At 40.8% G+C, this 17,804-nt stretch overlaps 1 protein-coding gene across 8 annotated transcripts; it reads left to right on the forward strand.

Annotated features, from left to right (window-relative positions):
• The first annotated feature begins 4,838 nt into the window (after positions 1-4,838).
• LOC121912538 (voltage-dependent calcium channel gamma-6 subunit-like) lies at positions 4,839-17,542 on the forward strand. Of its 8 annotated transcripts, none has more exons than XM_042434710.1 (9): positions 4,839-4,917; positions 6,318-6,361; positions 8,692-8,741; positions 9,379-9,558; positions 10,854-10,964; positions 11,190-11,298; positions 13,599-13,673; positions 15,206-15,343; positions 15,448-17,542. In XM_042434710.1, exons 4-9 carry the CDS (start codon positions 9,400-9,402, stop codon positions 15,669-15,671), a joined length of 816 nt encoding a protein of 271 aa, XP_042290644.1. In that variant the 5' UTR covers positions 4,839-4,917; positions 6,318-6,361; positions 8,692-8,741; positions 9,379-9,399; the 3' UTR covers positions 15,672-17,542. The 8 variants fall into 8 exon arrangements, with proteins under 8 accessions (XP_042290644.1, XP_042290646.1, XP_042290647.1 ...); XM_042434712.1 differs by having other exon boundaries at positions 9,382-9,558; XM_042434713.1 differs by having other exon boundaries at positions 8,696-8,741.
• The last annotated feature ends 262 nt before the right edge of the window (positions 17,543-17,804 follow it).

Below are 17,804 nucleotides of genomic sequence, written 5' to 3' on the forward strand. Positions count from 1 at the left end.
ATTTCTGCATTTCATTTTATCCACTATGAGTCTAAATAAAATGGAAGATATCTGATTCTTGAATGTGACTTTCAGTTTGTTTCACCACAACAGCAAACGTGTCGCTTTGGACATACACCACTAAAATAAAAACACTGCACTGGGTAGTTGCTGGATGATTGCACAAATTCAACAGCTTGACCATGTTTTGGCATTTAGAAGGGTTAGTCTGTAGCCCCATTTATACAGAGATCCCACATTATGCCGTAAAGAAGACCCATCAATAAGCTAGCTTTGCTTTTTTACACTGAACCAAACAAAGTGGGCATAGTACCGCCCTGTGTGTGATTTTAGATAGTATTTAGATAGAAGATTCTGAAATCAGATGTGTAACACAACAACATCGGCATCTAATGTGTCTAAGTAAGTAAGTAAAACTTTATTTATAGAGCACCTTTTTTTTTAAAACATGTAAATCCCGCAATGCTGGCTGTCCCTTTTACACAGACGTCAATCCAGCAATGTGACTACCTCTGCTGCCAGCTTAATAGCGGAACGACAATGCCCCCCATTCCGTGTTCATACCTTTTATACAGAACTGCGAGGCAGAATAATTCCTGCATTGAACAGGCTGTGTAAAATGGGCTAGAGTTACATCTGCCCTTGAGACATCTTCTGCCATGCCCTCTCCCTCCATTTCAGTGTCTCCCTGGCCTGCTGCTGCTCTCCCAGTGGCTCTCTCCCTCTCCCTCCCTGTGTGTGGGTGATTGCACCTCATCTCTGTAATCAAGTCTCTACAAAGACTCAGTTATGCCATTTCCACTCTACCAGATCGTAGACTCTGCTACTATCCTGCCTGTTCTTACTCTGGTCCCTGTTTCCTGCCCCTCCTCTGGTCAAGCCCTGCTGTTCTGCTCTGGAGCCCTGTATTACTCAGGACCTTACTCTGGACCTGCTTCCTCGGCCCCTAACTGCCCCTGTCCCACCCTCAGTTCTTGGCTCTCAGCTAGCAGCTCAAGCTTCCCCTAGCCTGTGGCCCCAGGTTCCCAGCCTCCAGCCCAGGCCTCAGCTTCTGGTTCCCAATTTCCAGCCCAAGCCCCAGCCCCAGTTTCCCAGCTTCCAGCCCAAGCCTCATCTCCTGATTCTCAGCTTCCAGCCCAGTCCCTTCCCCAGGACTACATTCCCTTTCCCCAGCCTTCATAAATACCTTGTTGTCATTATATCCCTGTTTCCTCACTTTGAGTGTCTGCACTTGGGTTCACCTGCTCTGCACCATGTAACAGTACACTCTCGCCAAAGACATGGACCCAGCAGACCTAGCTTTTGCACTGCAGGAGGGCAATGTAGTTTTCTATGCTGTGGAGCAATTCTCTGTCTACTGTGAGACCAGCATGGAGCAGCTCTGTCTTTGGCACTCCGCTTTGTTTCATCCAAGCCTTGGCTGCTGGAACTACTGCCTGATCTGGTAGAGATTGTGACCACTTACACTGCAGGTCCTGCATGTTCTGCCCTGCCTGTATGTTCTGCACCTAATCTCCTGTACCCCTTGCCTGGATCCCCCTACGTCCCCTGCTGCCTATCTAGCAACCTCATGTGTTGGGCCTGCTAGTCACCAGCTAGTCTCCTTGTCTGCTAGTTACCAGCCTCCTAGCCGTCAGCCTGATTCCCAGCCAGCTAACCTGCAGCATGCTAGCCACCAGCATGTAGCAACCAGCATCCTAGACTCCAGCCTGTATCTCAGCCGGCACTTTGGCCTACTAGCCCTCAGTCTGCACCATGGACTCCTCGCAACCAGCCTGCATTCCAGTCGATTAGGCTTCGGGTTTGTGAGCCTGCAGCCTACCTGTTGTGAGCTGGCTAGCCCGCTTCCTGTCTCACCTGTTCTGATCCTGTGTTCCCTGAACCTCAGGAGCTGAATATGGATCAGCTGAAGAGCCATCAAGACATCCAGCAGTCACCCTTTGAAGTGACTCGTCATGGTGTACTGTGGAGTCTACAAAAGGATGCATAGTCCCCATGGCTTCTGATGCCAGTGGCTCTCTCAGCAGCTCAATGCTACAGAGTCTCCGCTGCCCAGTGCCACTACTGAGGCCCAGCCTTTTTCTGTACCTCAGGGGCTCCCAGTTCCCATGCTGCAACATTCCCCTGTTCCAGTTTAGCTGCAGCGGTTCCCTATTCCTGCTGAGCTGCAGCTGTCTTCTGTTCCTGCTGAACTGCAGCAATCTCCTGTTCCTGCTGAACTGCAGCAGTCCTCTGCTCCCACTTAGCTGCAGCAGTCCCTTGTCCCTTATGAGCTGCAGCAGTCTCCTGTTACTGCTGAGCTGCAGCAATCCCGTTCCTGCTGTGCTTCAGTAATCTTCTGTTTCTGCTGAGCTGCAGCATCCCCCTGTTGCAGAGCTGCAGAAGTTCCCTGTTCCAGAGCTGCATGCAAATTTTTTTTTAAAAATACAGTACTTCTATTTTCTCTTTACCTTACTCCCATTTCTCCTAAAATTGGTTCTGGTTCAACTTTCTCACTGCGGCGCCCCTGCAACCCCTACCCCTGCAGCCTAAATGCTCAACCCAGGACCCACAATCCGCAACCCATCTGCTTCAGGCTGGGAGGCCATTGCTACATGCACATTGAAATCATGACAGGAAAAAGTCATTTTCTATCAATGAAAAACCTAGTCTCCTTGAAGCTTATGACAAACTGCCAAAAACGAGCCAACGAGCTGTACTGTCTTTTGAAACAGTCAATAAAATTCAGTAAATAGCGAAGCTGCCCATTTCATTACCTTATATTCATGTAATAAATATACAAATTTCAATTAAATTGTAATCTGCATGAAAAATTAAGAAAAAGAAATAAAGCTATAATAATCATCCGCTTATAGTGATCAATTTGACCCGGATGGAAGTGATCACTATAAGCGGTTTCCACTGTACCACAGGTAATGCAGAGGATAAATACTCACTCTTTTCATTCACTCACAGATCACTTGTAATGGAAGTTATTGCACTGCACAACTGTAGTGACGTCAGTTATGATATATCACCAGCACGTATTTTGGCTCACCTGATAGTGTTAGCAGTCTGAATAAACAGATACCTAACAGTACATTAGACATAGAAGCACCTTGTTAGAGGATCCAGATTTAGAGATTGAGACCGTAATGACTTGTTGAAAAAAATTATAGAGAAGTGGATGCTTTTTGAACGGGTGTCAGTTTGAGCATCTAGCAGCCGTCGTGGCCCTTTAAGGTACCGCTTGGGCTAGTGGCTCGAGGCTACATTAGCCGTTACTAGCACCTGACTTTGTACAAGTCAAGTCAATTTATTTATAGAGCACATTTAAAATTAATAGACGGTGACCAAAGTGCTTTACAGAGAGATTAAATTATAGGATTATTTGATTGATAATTAGAATCAAACAAAAATACAGGATCAAAATAACAACACAGACATAAATAAGAAAATCAGATAAAATCATGACGCAAACAGAGTTGCACAAATAACAAATAAAATACAAATAAATAAAAGCAAGTGTGTGGTCAGGCATATCTTCATGATGACAATTAAGAGGCTAAAAAGAAGAGATGGGTCTTTAATGGGTTTTAAAGATATCAGTGGAAGAGGAAGATCTAATCGTCAATGGCAAACTATTCCACAATTTAAACAGCACAGTCAAGTGAATCAAGTTAAGTTGCATTGTGGGTAATATAGTTGACAGTCATTAAAAAAAAAATGTTACAAGATTGCAGTACTAAATCGGTGGAGTACTTTAAGTATCAGTTACTGTGGTATGATCTAACCATCCATACACTATATGTGACACAACACTAAACACACTTTAAATAGACTAATTTTAAGACTATCACATCCTTTTTTAAAAAGACCTACAGACAGACCTTATTTTAGAACAAACTAACTGTGGATAAACTGCTGCATTGCATGTGTCAGCAGGCAGTTGGGTTCAGTGGAATCGATCTCACAGCTCTAACATCCAGCCATGTGAGCCAACCGACAGTGTTACTTGTTTTCGAGGTGTTGAATCTACAATTCCCTCTTCAATCAGCTGGATCGTAGCGACGGCCGCAGACGTAAGCCTCACAGCCAGGTCGAGCTGACACAGACCCCCCGCTGCAGCCCTTTCCCCTGGGTCGGCTTTAATGTCATTAACAGGTGGGGGGCAAAAATAGATAGAGGAGGAATAAGCTCACACACGCACCGCACACACACTCATACACACACAGTTAGAAATGGGGTTGTGTGTGTTTGAGTGTGTGTTGTATGACACATTTCCACACAAATACATTTTAAAGCTGAGAGACTCTTCCGGCACAACTGTCCCTGTTAGAGTAAACAAACAGATTCACTTACAAAAGCTACAGTGCGACTGCATACCTCACACACACACTGTCACAAACACACACATGCACACGCACATGCACACGCACACGCACACACACACACACACACACACACACACACACACACACACACACACACACACACACACAAACATTTTAGCCATTTGGCTCAAGGAACACACACATACACAGGGGCCTGCAAGCTAATACAGAGGCATGCACATGCACACTCTCAGATAAATACACACACACACACACACATACACATAGATGTGTATTCCTGCAACCCTATATGTAAGTGTACATAGGTACATACAACACAAACACTGTGCACATGCAATACGCCAATATATGCACACACACACACAGGCACATTTAGCTGATGCTCTTTTTCACCTCCACCTCCACACACACGTACACTCCTAACCCCCTCCCCTCACTACCCCCCCCACCATACTCCCTCGGACGTAACTCCAAGCTACTTTGACCTCCACCCCCTTTTCCCCTCCCTCACCTACCACCCCTCACTCCCTCGCCTCGCCTCGCCCTTCGTCACTCCGAGCAGAACCACACACACAAAAACCAGGTCAGCAATTTGTTAATATCATTGTTGTGATATTTGTGAAGTGGCGGCGAGCTCTGTAAAGCACGCGTGCAGCACGTGTTAAAAGAGTGGAAAAATAAAACTAATGTGTCTAATTTCAGCATGATATTTTTTTGGCTGCTGAACTGTTTGGGGGGAGGGGGAGTGTGTGTGTGTGGAGGGGAGGGGGGGGAATAAAGCTAAACTGGCTTCTCCTTCAAACATTGCCTGTGCTGAGTGTTTATGGAGTCAAGTTTGCTGTTTGTGTGATAATAACACAGGAACTTTTTCCCCCCTGTGTGTCGATTCCACAATGGCTTATTTTTGGAGGCAGTAAGAGGGATATTTTGAGACACTGAACTTGTCAAAGAGTATTTGTCGCTGGTCACAGCCGCTGTAATGAGTTCCTTCCTCGTGCTTCAGTGCTACTTTTCCAGTGTGTCCAATTGGATGCCTTATAAGGAGAGCTGTGCTCAGTTTTGATGAGTAAGGACAGCAGAGTTTACTTTATTTTAATATTCCTAACAGGTATTTCACAGCTTTATAACATTTGATATTCTTGATATTACATTTTAAACCAACTAACTTGTTGTAACAAAGGTGAATGTTATTTTGGTGTTTTTCTTTTTAAAAGTAACTCATTTTTTATTCACATCACCTCTATTTTGACTAATTGCATGCATTCTTCTTCAAAACCAACCCTGTCTCATAAAGTTTACGTTCATATACGACTAAGTTGCATCAGCATATGGGCTCTGATAGAAACGTAACGCTGAATGAATCACGAATGTTGTCAATTAAGATATTTGGGAAGTTGCAAAAATGTAAATGATGAATGTATGAGTGAAATGTTATGAGACAATGTCTTTTTTTTAACCAAATATCTGATTTTGCAGAACAATCTCCGCGAGTAGGAACTACAGCAATATTAATCTTTTTATGGTTATGTTTAGCCATTATCAGCACTTTGTTATGGTTTCAAAAAGACAAGGATCTTGGTTTAATACAGAAAAAAGTCTGCAATCCTAACCAAAGTGCCTTTGTTGCCCTAAACCTAAATACACACAGGACTCAGGATGTGAAGCCCAGTCTCTGGTGTCTTGCATCTTGTACGTCCATCCTCATCCACCCCGAACTCCTCCCTCCGATTTCAGAGCGCTGTATGAATGTAGCGCTTCATTAATTCGCCCGAACATAATCCAGGCGGTGATTACATTTGCTAATGCAGCATAATTGGGAAAACTAGTTGTACATGAACGTAATTTCTAGGAGACAGAGGCTGTTAAAAACATAGCTTTGAATTATACAGATTTAACACCTGATTTAGTTAACATAAAAATGCATGATAATAACATAACAATAATAAAGTGCTATCAGTGTTATTCTGCAGGTCTGTTTTGCAGGAATAAGATTTCCCAGCAGCAGGAGAGATCACTTTCACTCTAATGTAAGAGAAAGGTTGCAAGTATGATTCTTCATCTTGACACCTGCCAAAGTGTCTTGTTAGACATTAGAGCTTTTCAAAACCTAGAATTTAATAAAAATATATTTCTGTTACCACTGCTACCACTACTTCTAGCTACAATTAACTTAACGGACCAGTGTGTAGGATTTAATAGCATCTAGCGGTGATGTTGCAGATTACAATCAAATGAATACCCCTCCCCCTTCCAAGCGTGTAGGAGAACCTACGGTGGCCACAAAAGGTCCTTTCTAGAGCCAATGTTTGGTTTGTCCATTCTGGGCTACTGTAGAAACATGGCGGGCTCCCTGGAAGAGGACCCGCTCCCTTTGTAGATATAAAGGGCTCAACCTAAGGTAACTAGAACACAATGATTCTTATTTCTGGGGGATTAAACACTAATTAAAACATACTTATGAATATTATATTCCATTTCTGCCAAGTCCGTTCTGCTAGATGCCACTAAATCTTACACACTGCACCTTTAAGTACTTATACTTTGTATGCCTGTGGTGTGAAAATGTAGTACTAATAGATCATTAACTCATTTGCAGTGAGTTTGCTTGCATTTTTCTGATCAAATCTGTTTTTTTTTTAGTTTTTCTGAATAGTGATTTGAATATGCAACCCATTTGTCATTTAGGAATTTGCAACAGAAATATCTTGGACAATGCTAGACTTGAATGAGACAGAGAATACCAAGTAGAAAATGATTCATACAGTAGACTATATTATACATAGAGCTTCTTGTTAATAATTGACAATGAGTATGTTGTGAGCATCTCATTTAATTATTAAAAAATATTTGATTAGTACTTGGCATCTGCAGAAAACCATCTGAAAAACGGTTAAATTTACTGATAAGACGTGCATTGATGACAGAAGGTAAGGGAGAAATTGGCGAAACCGAATAGAGATAGCAACATTATATTATATTTCATGCATTGTACTGTGGTGTGAAGTATTCCTATCTGTCCGTCATAGTAAGAAAACTTGCCTGAAAGTGCGCCCTGAACTCGCGCTCTGCAAGCTTGTTAACAAGAGAGACGCTGATGTGAAAGTAGTTATGTGTTCTCCCCGGGGGATGTGTTTCATTTTTGCTAACAAGAAGGAGGACTGCATGTCATGTCTGTTGTCACCACATCCTGATGGAACGCGGCAGGACAGCTGCTTCATTCACCCTACAGACACAAAGGGTTTAAGATTCAATTCATCAGCAGTGTATCTGCATGACTTCTCTATCACACAGCTTCTTGGAATAGATAATTGGCTATGGCTTGAACATGATGAGTGTTTCCGTGCTGCTGAGGTACCACAAAGTGTCTCGGAATAGAGTATTCTGACTGTTTTCTTTTTTTTAATGTGTTTGCTGTTACATAACATCTCAAAATAGATAATTGATTGTGATTCCGCTACGCTCAATGCTTTTATATTGCCTCTCTGTCGTAATGAAGAAAGTAGAAGAGGCAATTACAAATAATTATTTTGTTTAGAGGAAGCTCTCTCCAGTTCTTTGTTGTTTTTTTTTTTTTGTATCATAAACTCACACGGATGATGTCATTGTAGATTTATTTGTTCACACAATTACAGGAGAATCAATGCATTTAATCAAAAGTTACTTCACTATTTACTTTACTATTAAGACTCTTTCACACATAGTTCCTGGTAAATTACAGGCACTATTCATACATGCAGCTACACTCAGGAACATTTACCTTTTCACACACGCCATGCTAATGCCGGGATATAGATGGGGCAAGGCCGGATGTACATATAATTTATGTGACGGTGGATATCTCTCATTATTGTCAGGAAGACAAAGAGCTGTTTTTGTCCGCTGTCAATGTTGTTGTAATGTGAGAAGTTTGTGAGACAGACAAGCATGCAAACGAAACTAAAGGTTTAACAACAGCCTTAAGTCAATTTTATGTTTTGAGCCTAAGTAAATTTTAAAAACAAGATGGCTAAATCATGAAACATTCATTTGTAACAGTTTTGGAAGGCTGAAAAGAGAAAACTCTAACTGTACATGTGTAATTGTATTTAATAAGGAGAGCTTGTTGGGTGGATCAGAACCAGTAGTGCTTGAAATCTGTTAACCAGTGTTCATGCTCTGCATTGTGGTTCATGTTTGTGGCATGAAAATGTGCAACGTTTGGTATCTGTATTTACTCCTGCATCATTCCTCCCTCTAAACATTTCTGTTCTCTAAATTGTGAGTGAAATTATGCACGTTTATACAAAACCAGAACCCTCTAGAATAATACTTTTTTTTTTTTACTTCTTTTCTTTTCTCCTCATACTTTTATCACAAGGAAGCATCACTTCACTCACTCCTGACCTCTACCTCCAGACACTCTCATTGGTAACACTTTTCTATACATCTTTTCTGTCATTTTCTTTTTTTTCCCAGGATGATTCATTTCACAATTTTGTTTCTGTCATCAAAGCCGCCACTTTTTCTCAAATGTTTTCTCGAGAGAAAGCAGATTCCTGAATTTTGCTGCTAATGTTTTCAGAGACACTGTAGGTTTAGTTTTCAAGTCAGGAAGGGTTAAAACCTTTTCTTTTACTTATATATCCTGCTTTTTTTTCGGCATTTTCTTTTCTTTTTTTTCAGTTTTTATCTACCTCTTCCTTTCTCTGCCCCCCCCCCCCCCCCCCCTCCCTCCCCCCCCTCCCTCCCATCCCCCATCCCACCCTCCACCCCCCATCCCCCCCACCCTCTTTTTTTTGTCAAGTACAACTGTACATGACTGTTTTAGTTCAACATTGTCTCATGTTGTTCATTGTTTTCTTCATGGGCACACACTGAGAAAACAACAATTTTCTTTTAAATTTGTTCTTTTCTCTCATTTTTTTTTTTTTCTGTTGTGGAATTTTACCGTCCCTGTAACGAGGACAAAGCTCAAAGCAAACTGAAGACTGAATCTCAGTCTGCTTTCTTAGTCACTTTCTATTTTTGTCACAAAATGTGGTCAACTTTTTTGGTGACTGATGAGGAGGGCCGCACAGTTGGCCCAATGATGCCAGGAACGGTGGGGGTGGTCGCACCAGGAGGACCACCCCAGGGCGTGGCGAGTCTGGCCGGCCTGACGAGCGGACGCGGTACATTCGGTGGGAACAAGCGCCGCAGGACAGCGTCAGGAGGAAATGCTATGAGTGAGGCCCAGGAAGGAAAGGTGACTGCTTTCATATTGTGTGAATAAGTGTTCTCCCCCGAGGCTGAATGAAAGTAGTCCGGAGCTAATAGAACCAGTCAATCACACAGTCGCCTGTTTGACTAAATCAGGCCAGTCTGCAGGGCAAGACATGAGTGGCTTCTTATGTTAGAAAATACATATTTGCAAAAGACAGCAAGGAGATAAAATATAACTATAAGACTAATCTGCAAGTGTACGTTTCAAGCTTGTACTTCTATACTTGTGAAGATACTCATTGACTTTCCTTCTCCCCTAAACCTGATGCTAAACCTTAACCCTCAAACAGCCCGTTGAAGAAGTAAAGACCAGATAAAATGTCTTCACTTTCTAAAAACTGCCCTTAGTCTCAGCATCTAAAACCGGTCCTCTTGAAGGTACAGTAGGAGTACAAGAGCTCGCCCACACATCTCAACTGCTTGTTGAAGGGTTGATGTTCCATTTTGTCGAGGACATTAAAAGCAACATGCAGAGATTGTTACTTCTTCACAGACTTTACTGTCGGATATCTGCTCTTAGCTTAGCTTGAAAAAACAGAACAAATAAAAAAAAAAACTATAGCCTAGTTCCCCACATCATATGCATGATCATTAAAAAGAGATTTAAAGGGCTCCAAATGCTGTATAAATGAATGGGGCAGCACTTTTTGAGGCCTTTCTGTGGTCAGTACTTGTCCAATAAGTCTTAGTGTGAGTGTAAGGCTTTTAGTCCGTGTGAAATTTGCATAGGAAACCAGATGAAAGCCTTGATTAAGCCTTCATATGCAGTAATGAAGAGCTAGACATGTTGCTTGCTGTTGTAAATGTATGCATGTAAATTTGGTTTTGCCAGTTTTATTTAATGATTATTTGTATGGGGTCAAGTATATAGCATGAACTAATGCCACATACCACAGCATTTATAGTCTAAGCCAGTTTGTCTGGGCCTTTAAAATATATAAATACATACGTTAAAGCAGAAAACACAGAACTCAACAAGAAAATACATACAAAACAGAACAAAACATAAAATTTACAAACATTAATGTATAATGTTCATGATTTCAGGTGTTAGCATTAGAACACTATGACTTGTGGGTAAAAAAGTTTATGAGAATACCCTCAAATACTCACCTATTTCACAGTGGGACAGACTTGCGAGTTATAGGGAATATAGATGGATATGATGATGTTGCGGTCAATAATAAAGACTGCTGATAGAGGTTATATAGATTATCAAATGCCTGGGTGCAGTAGGTTTAAAGTATATATGTATTCTGTGTTGTTTTCTGTCACCAGATCAAGCTTGCATTCTTCGTGGCCATCGTTGGTGTAATCCTGACAGTCCTCGGGGTGGGGACAGAGTACTGGGTGGAGCTGTCACCCCCAAAGAGTTTCTATAACAACCAGGTGAAACATCTAGTACATATATATATAACATATAGTTTCTAAGAAAACTATCTTGTAAGGATTTTGTTCTGCAGTACAGAAAACACGGGGGCCAGAATCCACAACTAAACAGTAATTTCCTGTTAGAAATGAGTCGCTGTTCGGTGTCTGACAGGATAAAAGCCTGTGATGGATGGGAAAAGAATATTGTTGCTGATTTTGTCTTTTTGGCCTTTTATTTTTAAGACATGTGTGACAGCTCACTACGGCCTGTGGAAAGGCTGCACAAAGACCCTGTGGGTGGCTGATATCGACCCAGAGAGAGAGAACTGCGGACCTGCTGAACTGCCTGGAGGTAACTCAAAGATTTACAGACTAGTTTGGTGGCTGGTATTCTCACTTTTATGACGGCTGAGTGGTCCGTGTGAGTTTTGAGCCGGTGATTGACAGACTGGAAGTTTGTCAAACTGATGAGAACCGTTGGACGGCTCAGTTTGAGGGAGTGAGTTAGTGTGAATGAGTGATCTACCTGACTTTCTGGCTTGTCATATTAATGTTTGGCTCGCTCGTTTGATGGCTGACTAACCGGCTGAGTCACTGTTACACAGTCTGAGTGAACGAACGAGTCGGCAAGCTGCTTTCGGGTCAAGTAAAGGAGTATATCACCTGGATTTCGGAAGTCCTCTGTTCTTGGGTGATAATCCAGGTGCTTCTTGTTTTGCTGTCGAAACAAGTGATTTTTAATTTGTGCTCAGAGTTGCCTGAACATTTATGTATTTAATTCAATTTCATCTAACATTAACTAAGTCCCACTAGGGTCAGAAACTGCCCTTGCAAGGGAGAACTGGCCAAGACGGCACAATACTAAATATATACTTTACTAAAACAGATAAACAAATCAATAGTTCAGTGGACAAAGAAGAAAATTGCATGTTGCAAACCAAATACATGTATACTGAGTATAGAAAATATGAGAATTAAAAAATACTGATTAAAAAAGCCTATATGTAATGTGAGATGAAGATTATCAGTAAATGGGAATTGAGGAAAATAAGTCCCCTTAACGCTCCAGCTGGTACAACTTCCTACTCCAGCTTCTTATTACAGGAGAAAGAGCAGCTAATGGAAATAAGGCACGACTGTGGCATGAACACGCTCGACTCTTTTAGTTGAGTGTGGCAAAAGATTATAAAAGCTATTTGCAGGATTTCTCCCTTTTTTTCCATGAGTCACCTGTATGAACTCACCTTTTGAAGAATGACTCACACTTAAAAAGCAAAGCAGAGACAGACTGAGAAAAGTCCACCGAGAGCTTTCTGCACAGTATGTGTGTGCTTGTCATCGGTTTGATGGCCACATGATTGATTTTATGGTCATATTTTTAGTTCTGCTTTTTTTTTTTTTTAAAGCTGTACAGATGAAAGCTGCTGGAACAATATCATGATTCAAATATAGACTGTGTATAAAGGAGTGCCATGATGACTCGTTGAAAAGAAATTTCACAAGCCGTGGTAGTCGACGCTCGGATTCAAACTGTTTTAGAAACTTAACCTACGAAATCTTTTACATTTTACATTTTATGTATTTTTTTCCAGATTTAGAATATGACCTTTCTCTTTTGGCACAGTGCAAAGATGCTCTAATATTAGTAATTTCAGACCACACATCATCTAATTTATGATTACAGCAGAGAAAAATATTGCAGCTTCAGTCACCTGAAGCTGCAATACAATGCAAAATTGCTATTTTTGCTAACTGACAAAGCGTAGAAGTAGCTTTATTCATAAAGCACACATTCAAAATCAACAGAAGTTCAAATTATACAGAGCTTAAATAAAAAATATACTGTCAGAAATATTTAAAGCTTCTAACTTATCAAAATCATCTTTTTGTGCCCCATTAAAGTAGGTATAGATCAGCATCATCTGCATATATGCAAACACTGGACTCCTAATCGTAACTTTATGTATGACACCACTGTGTAAATAATCTTCAAGTGACATCTCTCCACATTATCCAGTGTCCAGTGTGATATATTGTTAGTGGGAATGTTGTGACACAACACAAACCATGTCCTGCATAAGGGATTAAGATGTATACATGCTCTTTGGTTGGCGAGAGGAAAGTCAATTATTGTCTGACTGACCGGCTGCAGCAATCATTTGTTTTTTGGGGATTTAAATGTTGTCGATGGGATTTGGAGTGCAGCTCCTGACGATGATAACTGTAGCGAGGAGGAAGAAAAACAAGCGAGAACACTCTGAGGATGCGGCTTTGATCACACTAATTAAGAGTGATGTGTGTGCGTGTTTTGCTTGCTTGTGTGCGCGAATGTGCGAGAGAACAGATAGAGGTGTCACATTCTATTTGACGGCCAAACTCTAATTACTGTAACACATCATCGGGACGGCGGAATACTAATTGAGCAGGAAGCGCTGGATTGTCACCTTGAGCTTGTCATTGACGTTCACGGCTGATTGTGTTTGATGGAGAATAATTGAAACTAAAATGTAAAAGGGGGCTGGAAGAAATGTGGCTCCTTGAATTTCAATTAAATGTTCATCAAGATAAAATGAATCTGAAGCAGATTACCTGTTTGTGTCTATCTGGTTTACTGTAGATGTTTTTCCTCCCTCCGTCTTTTCTCTCCTGCAGAATCAAACTGCACCTACTTCAAGTTTTTCACCACGGGGGAAAACGCTGTGATGTTTCAGAAGACAACGCAGAAGAGTGAGTCACACGACTCTTTCGACTCTATTGGCCTCTTCCAGCCGCTGTCACACCTCATCCACCCACTCCCTCCTTTCTTTATCCCTTTCCTTCTCCTCCATCTCTCCCTTTTGACTGCCTCCCTCTTTGCCTCTTCATCTTCTTCCTCTCTTGGTCTTCATCCCTCTGTCTGTCATCTCTCCCACCTCTTCTCCTCTCTTTCTCTCTCTCTCTCTCTCTCGTGTCATCCCTCTCTTTCTCTGTCCTTTTCTTTCTCCCTCTCTCTGTCTCCCTTCACCTCCTCACCACGCTCTTTCAGCTTGGCCATTGTCTGCTCTGTGAGCGTTTGAAATCTATTCCGCCCACGCTGCGTTCAAGTGTCTCCGAGCTGCCGTCTAACCTCTCGTTTCACTGGCAGCTCAATAAATGTGCCATTCGCTGAATGAAAAAAAAAGACAGACGTACATTAGACTCTCATTGTTCGCTGGTGCCACATCACTGTCACACTATAGGCCTCACTTTATTGATTTTAAAAGTGCACATTAATAAACATTGCTGTAAATGTGCCAGAGTTAGCCAAGAGGCTATTTTTCATCTGCAGTCCTTGGACAGATGTTACATAGTCACCCTAAAAACAGAATATGAAAATGAGATTGAAATTACAAAGTTACTGAGGTGTTTTATGAGCATGCGGAACAATTAATAAAACGAAGAAAGAAGAACATATATAATATTAATAAAAAACATCATTCTGGACATCCTTAAAACATGCAACACAGACTCATGATACAAGATATGCAAGACAATAAATACATGAAGATATTAATGTTAATAGAAAAGTAGGTTGAATAAGACCACATTGAGCTGCATTGTTAGACACTAACTAGAACATGCAAAGCAGAAGCACAGATATAAAAAGCATGCACAGTATGTAAAATACATAAATTAGTCTAATCTGTAAGTCAATACCCGCATCCCGCATGATAAGGGTCAAAATCCACAGTCCGATTCGTGCAAAAATGCATTTAAAAGTTTATCTAAAGCTGATATGAAGCTTTAGCTGTCTAAATTAGTCAAATCAAGTTGATATCTTTCAAAGCTGCTGTCTTTATAGCATCAAATTCAGTCTTTTTTGTTACAATCCTTCCACTGCAGCTCAAACAGGAAACACAAAGAGGCAATTTTGTAGTAAAAAGAATGTAAATGTGGCAGATATCCACTTGATTTGACTAATATGGATGACTGAAGCCTCATATTAGCTTTAGATAAACACATTTTTGCACAAAACAAGTGCTGTAGATTTTGTCCCCCATCACTCAACAAACACATCATTAAGGGATCTTTTAACGGAAAAAGTTTTCTAGGGACATTACTGGGTACAAATGTGTCTGAACGGTGGTGTCTATTGTATGAAACAATAAAATGTTCATCCCTGTTAAACACATTGATAAATGAATTCTACCAAGTACAAAAGACCAGGTGTTGCTGATATAATGACCGCTGTTGTGCACTTTCAGTTCATGAAAACACCACTGTCCTCCTTTCCTGTGCAGATCTGAACATAGCCACGGCCACGTTGGCCCTCGTCAGCCTGTTCCTGATGGTGATGGGGGCCATCTGCATCACCATGTCTCTCAGCAAAGAGATCTTGTTCTTCCTCAAGCCAGCATCAGTGTGCTTCATTCTGTCAGGTCAGTAAAGGCAACAACACACAGGGAAATAAACAAAACAAGCTCAATATTTAAGATGATCTGGGCTGACAGTAAATCATCTGATCGATCTGTCTCCTCTATAGGCATCCTGGTGCTTCTGTCCCTCGTGGTTTTCCACCAGTCCGTCATGGCTTTCTTGGCCAGTGACCACACGGTTCCTCTCGACCATAAGCTCTCTTGGTCGGTGTCGTGTATCGGCTGTGCGGGGGCCGTCCTAATCGTCGGTGGGATCCTCTTTCTGCTGCTGGCCCTGCCCTGCAGCCCCTGGCAGAGGTGTCTCCCTCAGAAGGACAGCAGCAGTAGCTAGTGGCCCGGAGGTGGTATTGCACTTTATCTGCCCTTCTGTTTTTGAGGTGGGAGGGTGCAGACGGGGTGAGACAGTTTCCCAAACACATCTTAGCAAAGAGACGTTAACTTTAAAGGAGTCATATGCATGTTTGTGAGAAATTGGTAACTGATAAACTCTTTTCTTTTTTCATGAGAAGAAAAATTCTTTGATGGGTCATTGTTAAATGATTCACTCATGTGTCCCATGCTCCAATACTTTTTGGATTGCATTCATTAAAGACCAAGTACTGATATTTTCATCCTATTCTCTCCTAAATTTGCTGCCCATAAATTCATTTTTGTTCCCTGACTGTTGTAAAGTTATTCTCTATATGGGTAAAAGACCATTTGAGATCTTTTATTTATGACCCCATGATTTCAACACAACTAGATAGGTGCCAAAAGCTATAAATAAGTGTTAAAGCTGATCAAATATAAGTCCTTACTGCTCAAATGTGTTTGGGAAACAGTCCTGTATTGTCTTATTAATTATACTGCAGGGTTTGGACACAATTAACTGTTAGTTCATTCGATGAAATCAGTCTTTTGAATAATTCTAACATTTTTTTTTAGATATTAGCCGCTCCACTCCTTTGATGTAAATTCACAGTCAAACAACACTTTACAAACTGCTTTTTAAAGGAAATGATTGAAGTCAGTGGTTTGAACTCATTTGCCGGCAGGGTAGCTAACATGGAAGTAGTATGATCAAGCAAGTCATAGTGATCAGATTAAAAGTGAAATATTGGCTAGATCATTTATCTATAACGAGTATGTTTTTTTAAAAATTTGTGCTGGTAATTTTTACCATTAACTTTAATTTTCCTTGGATGTTTATGGGCTGAATGTGCAAACAGTAGAGTTTACTGGATCCCCCAAGCAGAGAACCATTCATAGTTTTAGGTTTTCAAACGAGACATTTGTTGTATTTGTTCATTCTGGGAAGGTTCATGCTCTTCATGATGTGCAGCATCACACTGTAAATGATTTGGATTGAGTTTATATACTATAACTTTAAGACAAAACAAGGTCATCTTGCCCAAAACACTGACCATTTACTGTGGCTGGACTCTGATTACATCCACCTGTTGTTTCATCACAGTTGTATGTCTGCTCATGGAAAAAAAACACCCTCAAAAAAACCAACCAAACAAACAAAAAACACCACACTCTGAATGAACGGAACAGTTTATTGACCTCTGAAAACCTCAATTGAGAGATTAGTGTATTCTCAGTAATGTGTGAAAAAAGCTTCACCTCTGCAGAGCTGCCTCTCTAATGTCTATGTTGGATGTTTTGATGTTGTTTTGTTAGTCATCAATAAACATTAAGATAGACATAATTAGAAATACATGACCTGCACAGTCATGTGACAGGAGTATAATACATCAGCGGTTCTGCCTGGATGACAGCTATGTTTGTTAAAGTCATCACACAATTCCTCCTTCCTGAATTGTTTTTATCTATCTATGTATATTCATCATCTGTCTGGCTATTAATCATTATCAGATTTCACATTGCATTGTTTAGTAGATACTAGACATTGTAAGAAGTGCTAGACTTTGTAAATTGTCAGACGAGCTGATATGACTATAAAACTTTGTAAAGATTTATAGCGGCGTAGATGCTACATGGTGTTAAATCAGCTAACAGTGTGTTCCGCTGCCATGTTTTTACCTTCAGTGTTTTTCTTGGATGATTTATGTTAGAACAAAGTGCTTCTCTGTGCCTGAATGGAAGGCGAAACGTCTGTGCAACTTTTTTTTTTTTTTTTTTTTTTTGTTGAACTGAATTGATTGAGTATGAATGACTTCATTTTATTATTAAACACGACATGAATATTTAATGTCATCCTCTCTCAGGTTCCATTTCTCTCTTATTCTGCACTCTCAACACGTTCTTACGTTCTTACAGTCTCTACCTCCTGAATAACCACTTTACACCTCACAATAAAAATTACACTACTGACTATCTACATATTTGACATGTCCTATTTGGTTTTCAAAGTTGCAAACAATACAATAAACACTTATTTTTTCTCCATCATTGGTTAAACACTGACCCTCTGCCCTTAAAAACAACAACTCAGCTTCTTGATGATCCTTTTATATCT

Source organism: Thunnus maccoyii, chromosome 15 (assembly GCF_910596095.1).
Source record: "Thunnus maccoyii chromosome 15, fThuMac1.1, whole genome shotgun sequence".
NCBI classification, from domain to species: Eukaryota; Metazoa; Chordata; class Actinopteri; order Scombriformes; family Scombridae; genus Thunnus; species Thunnus maccoyii.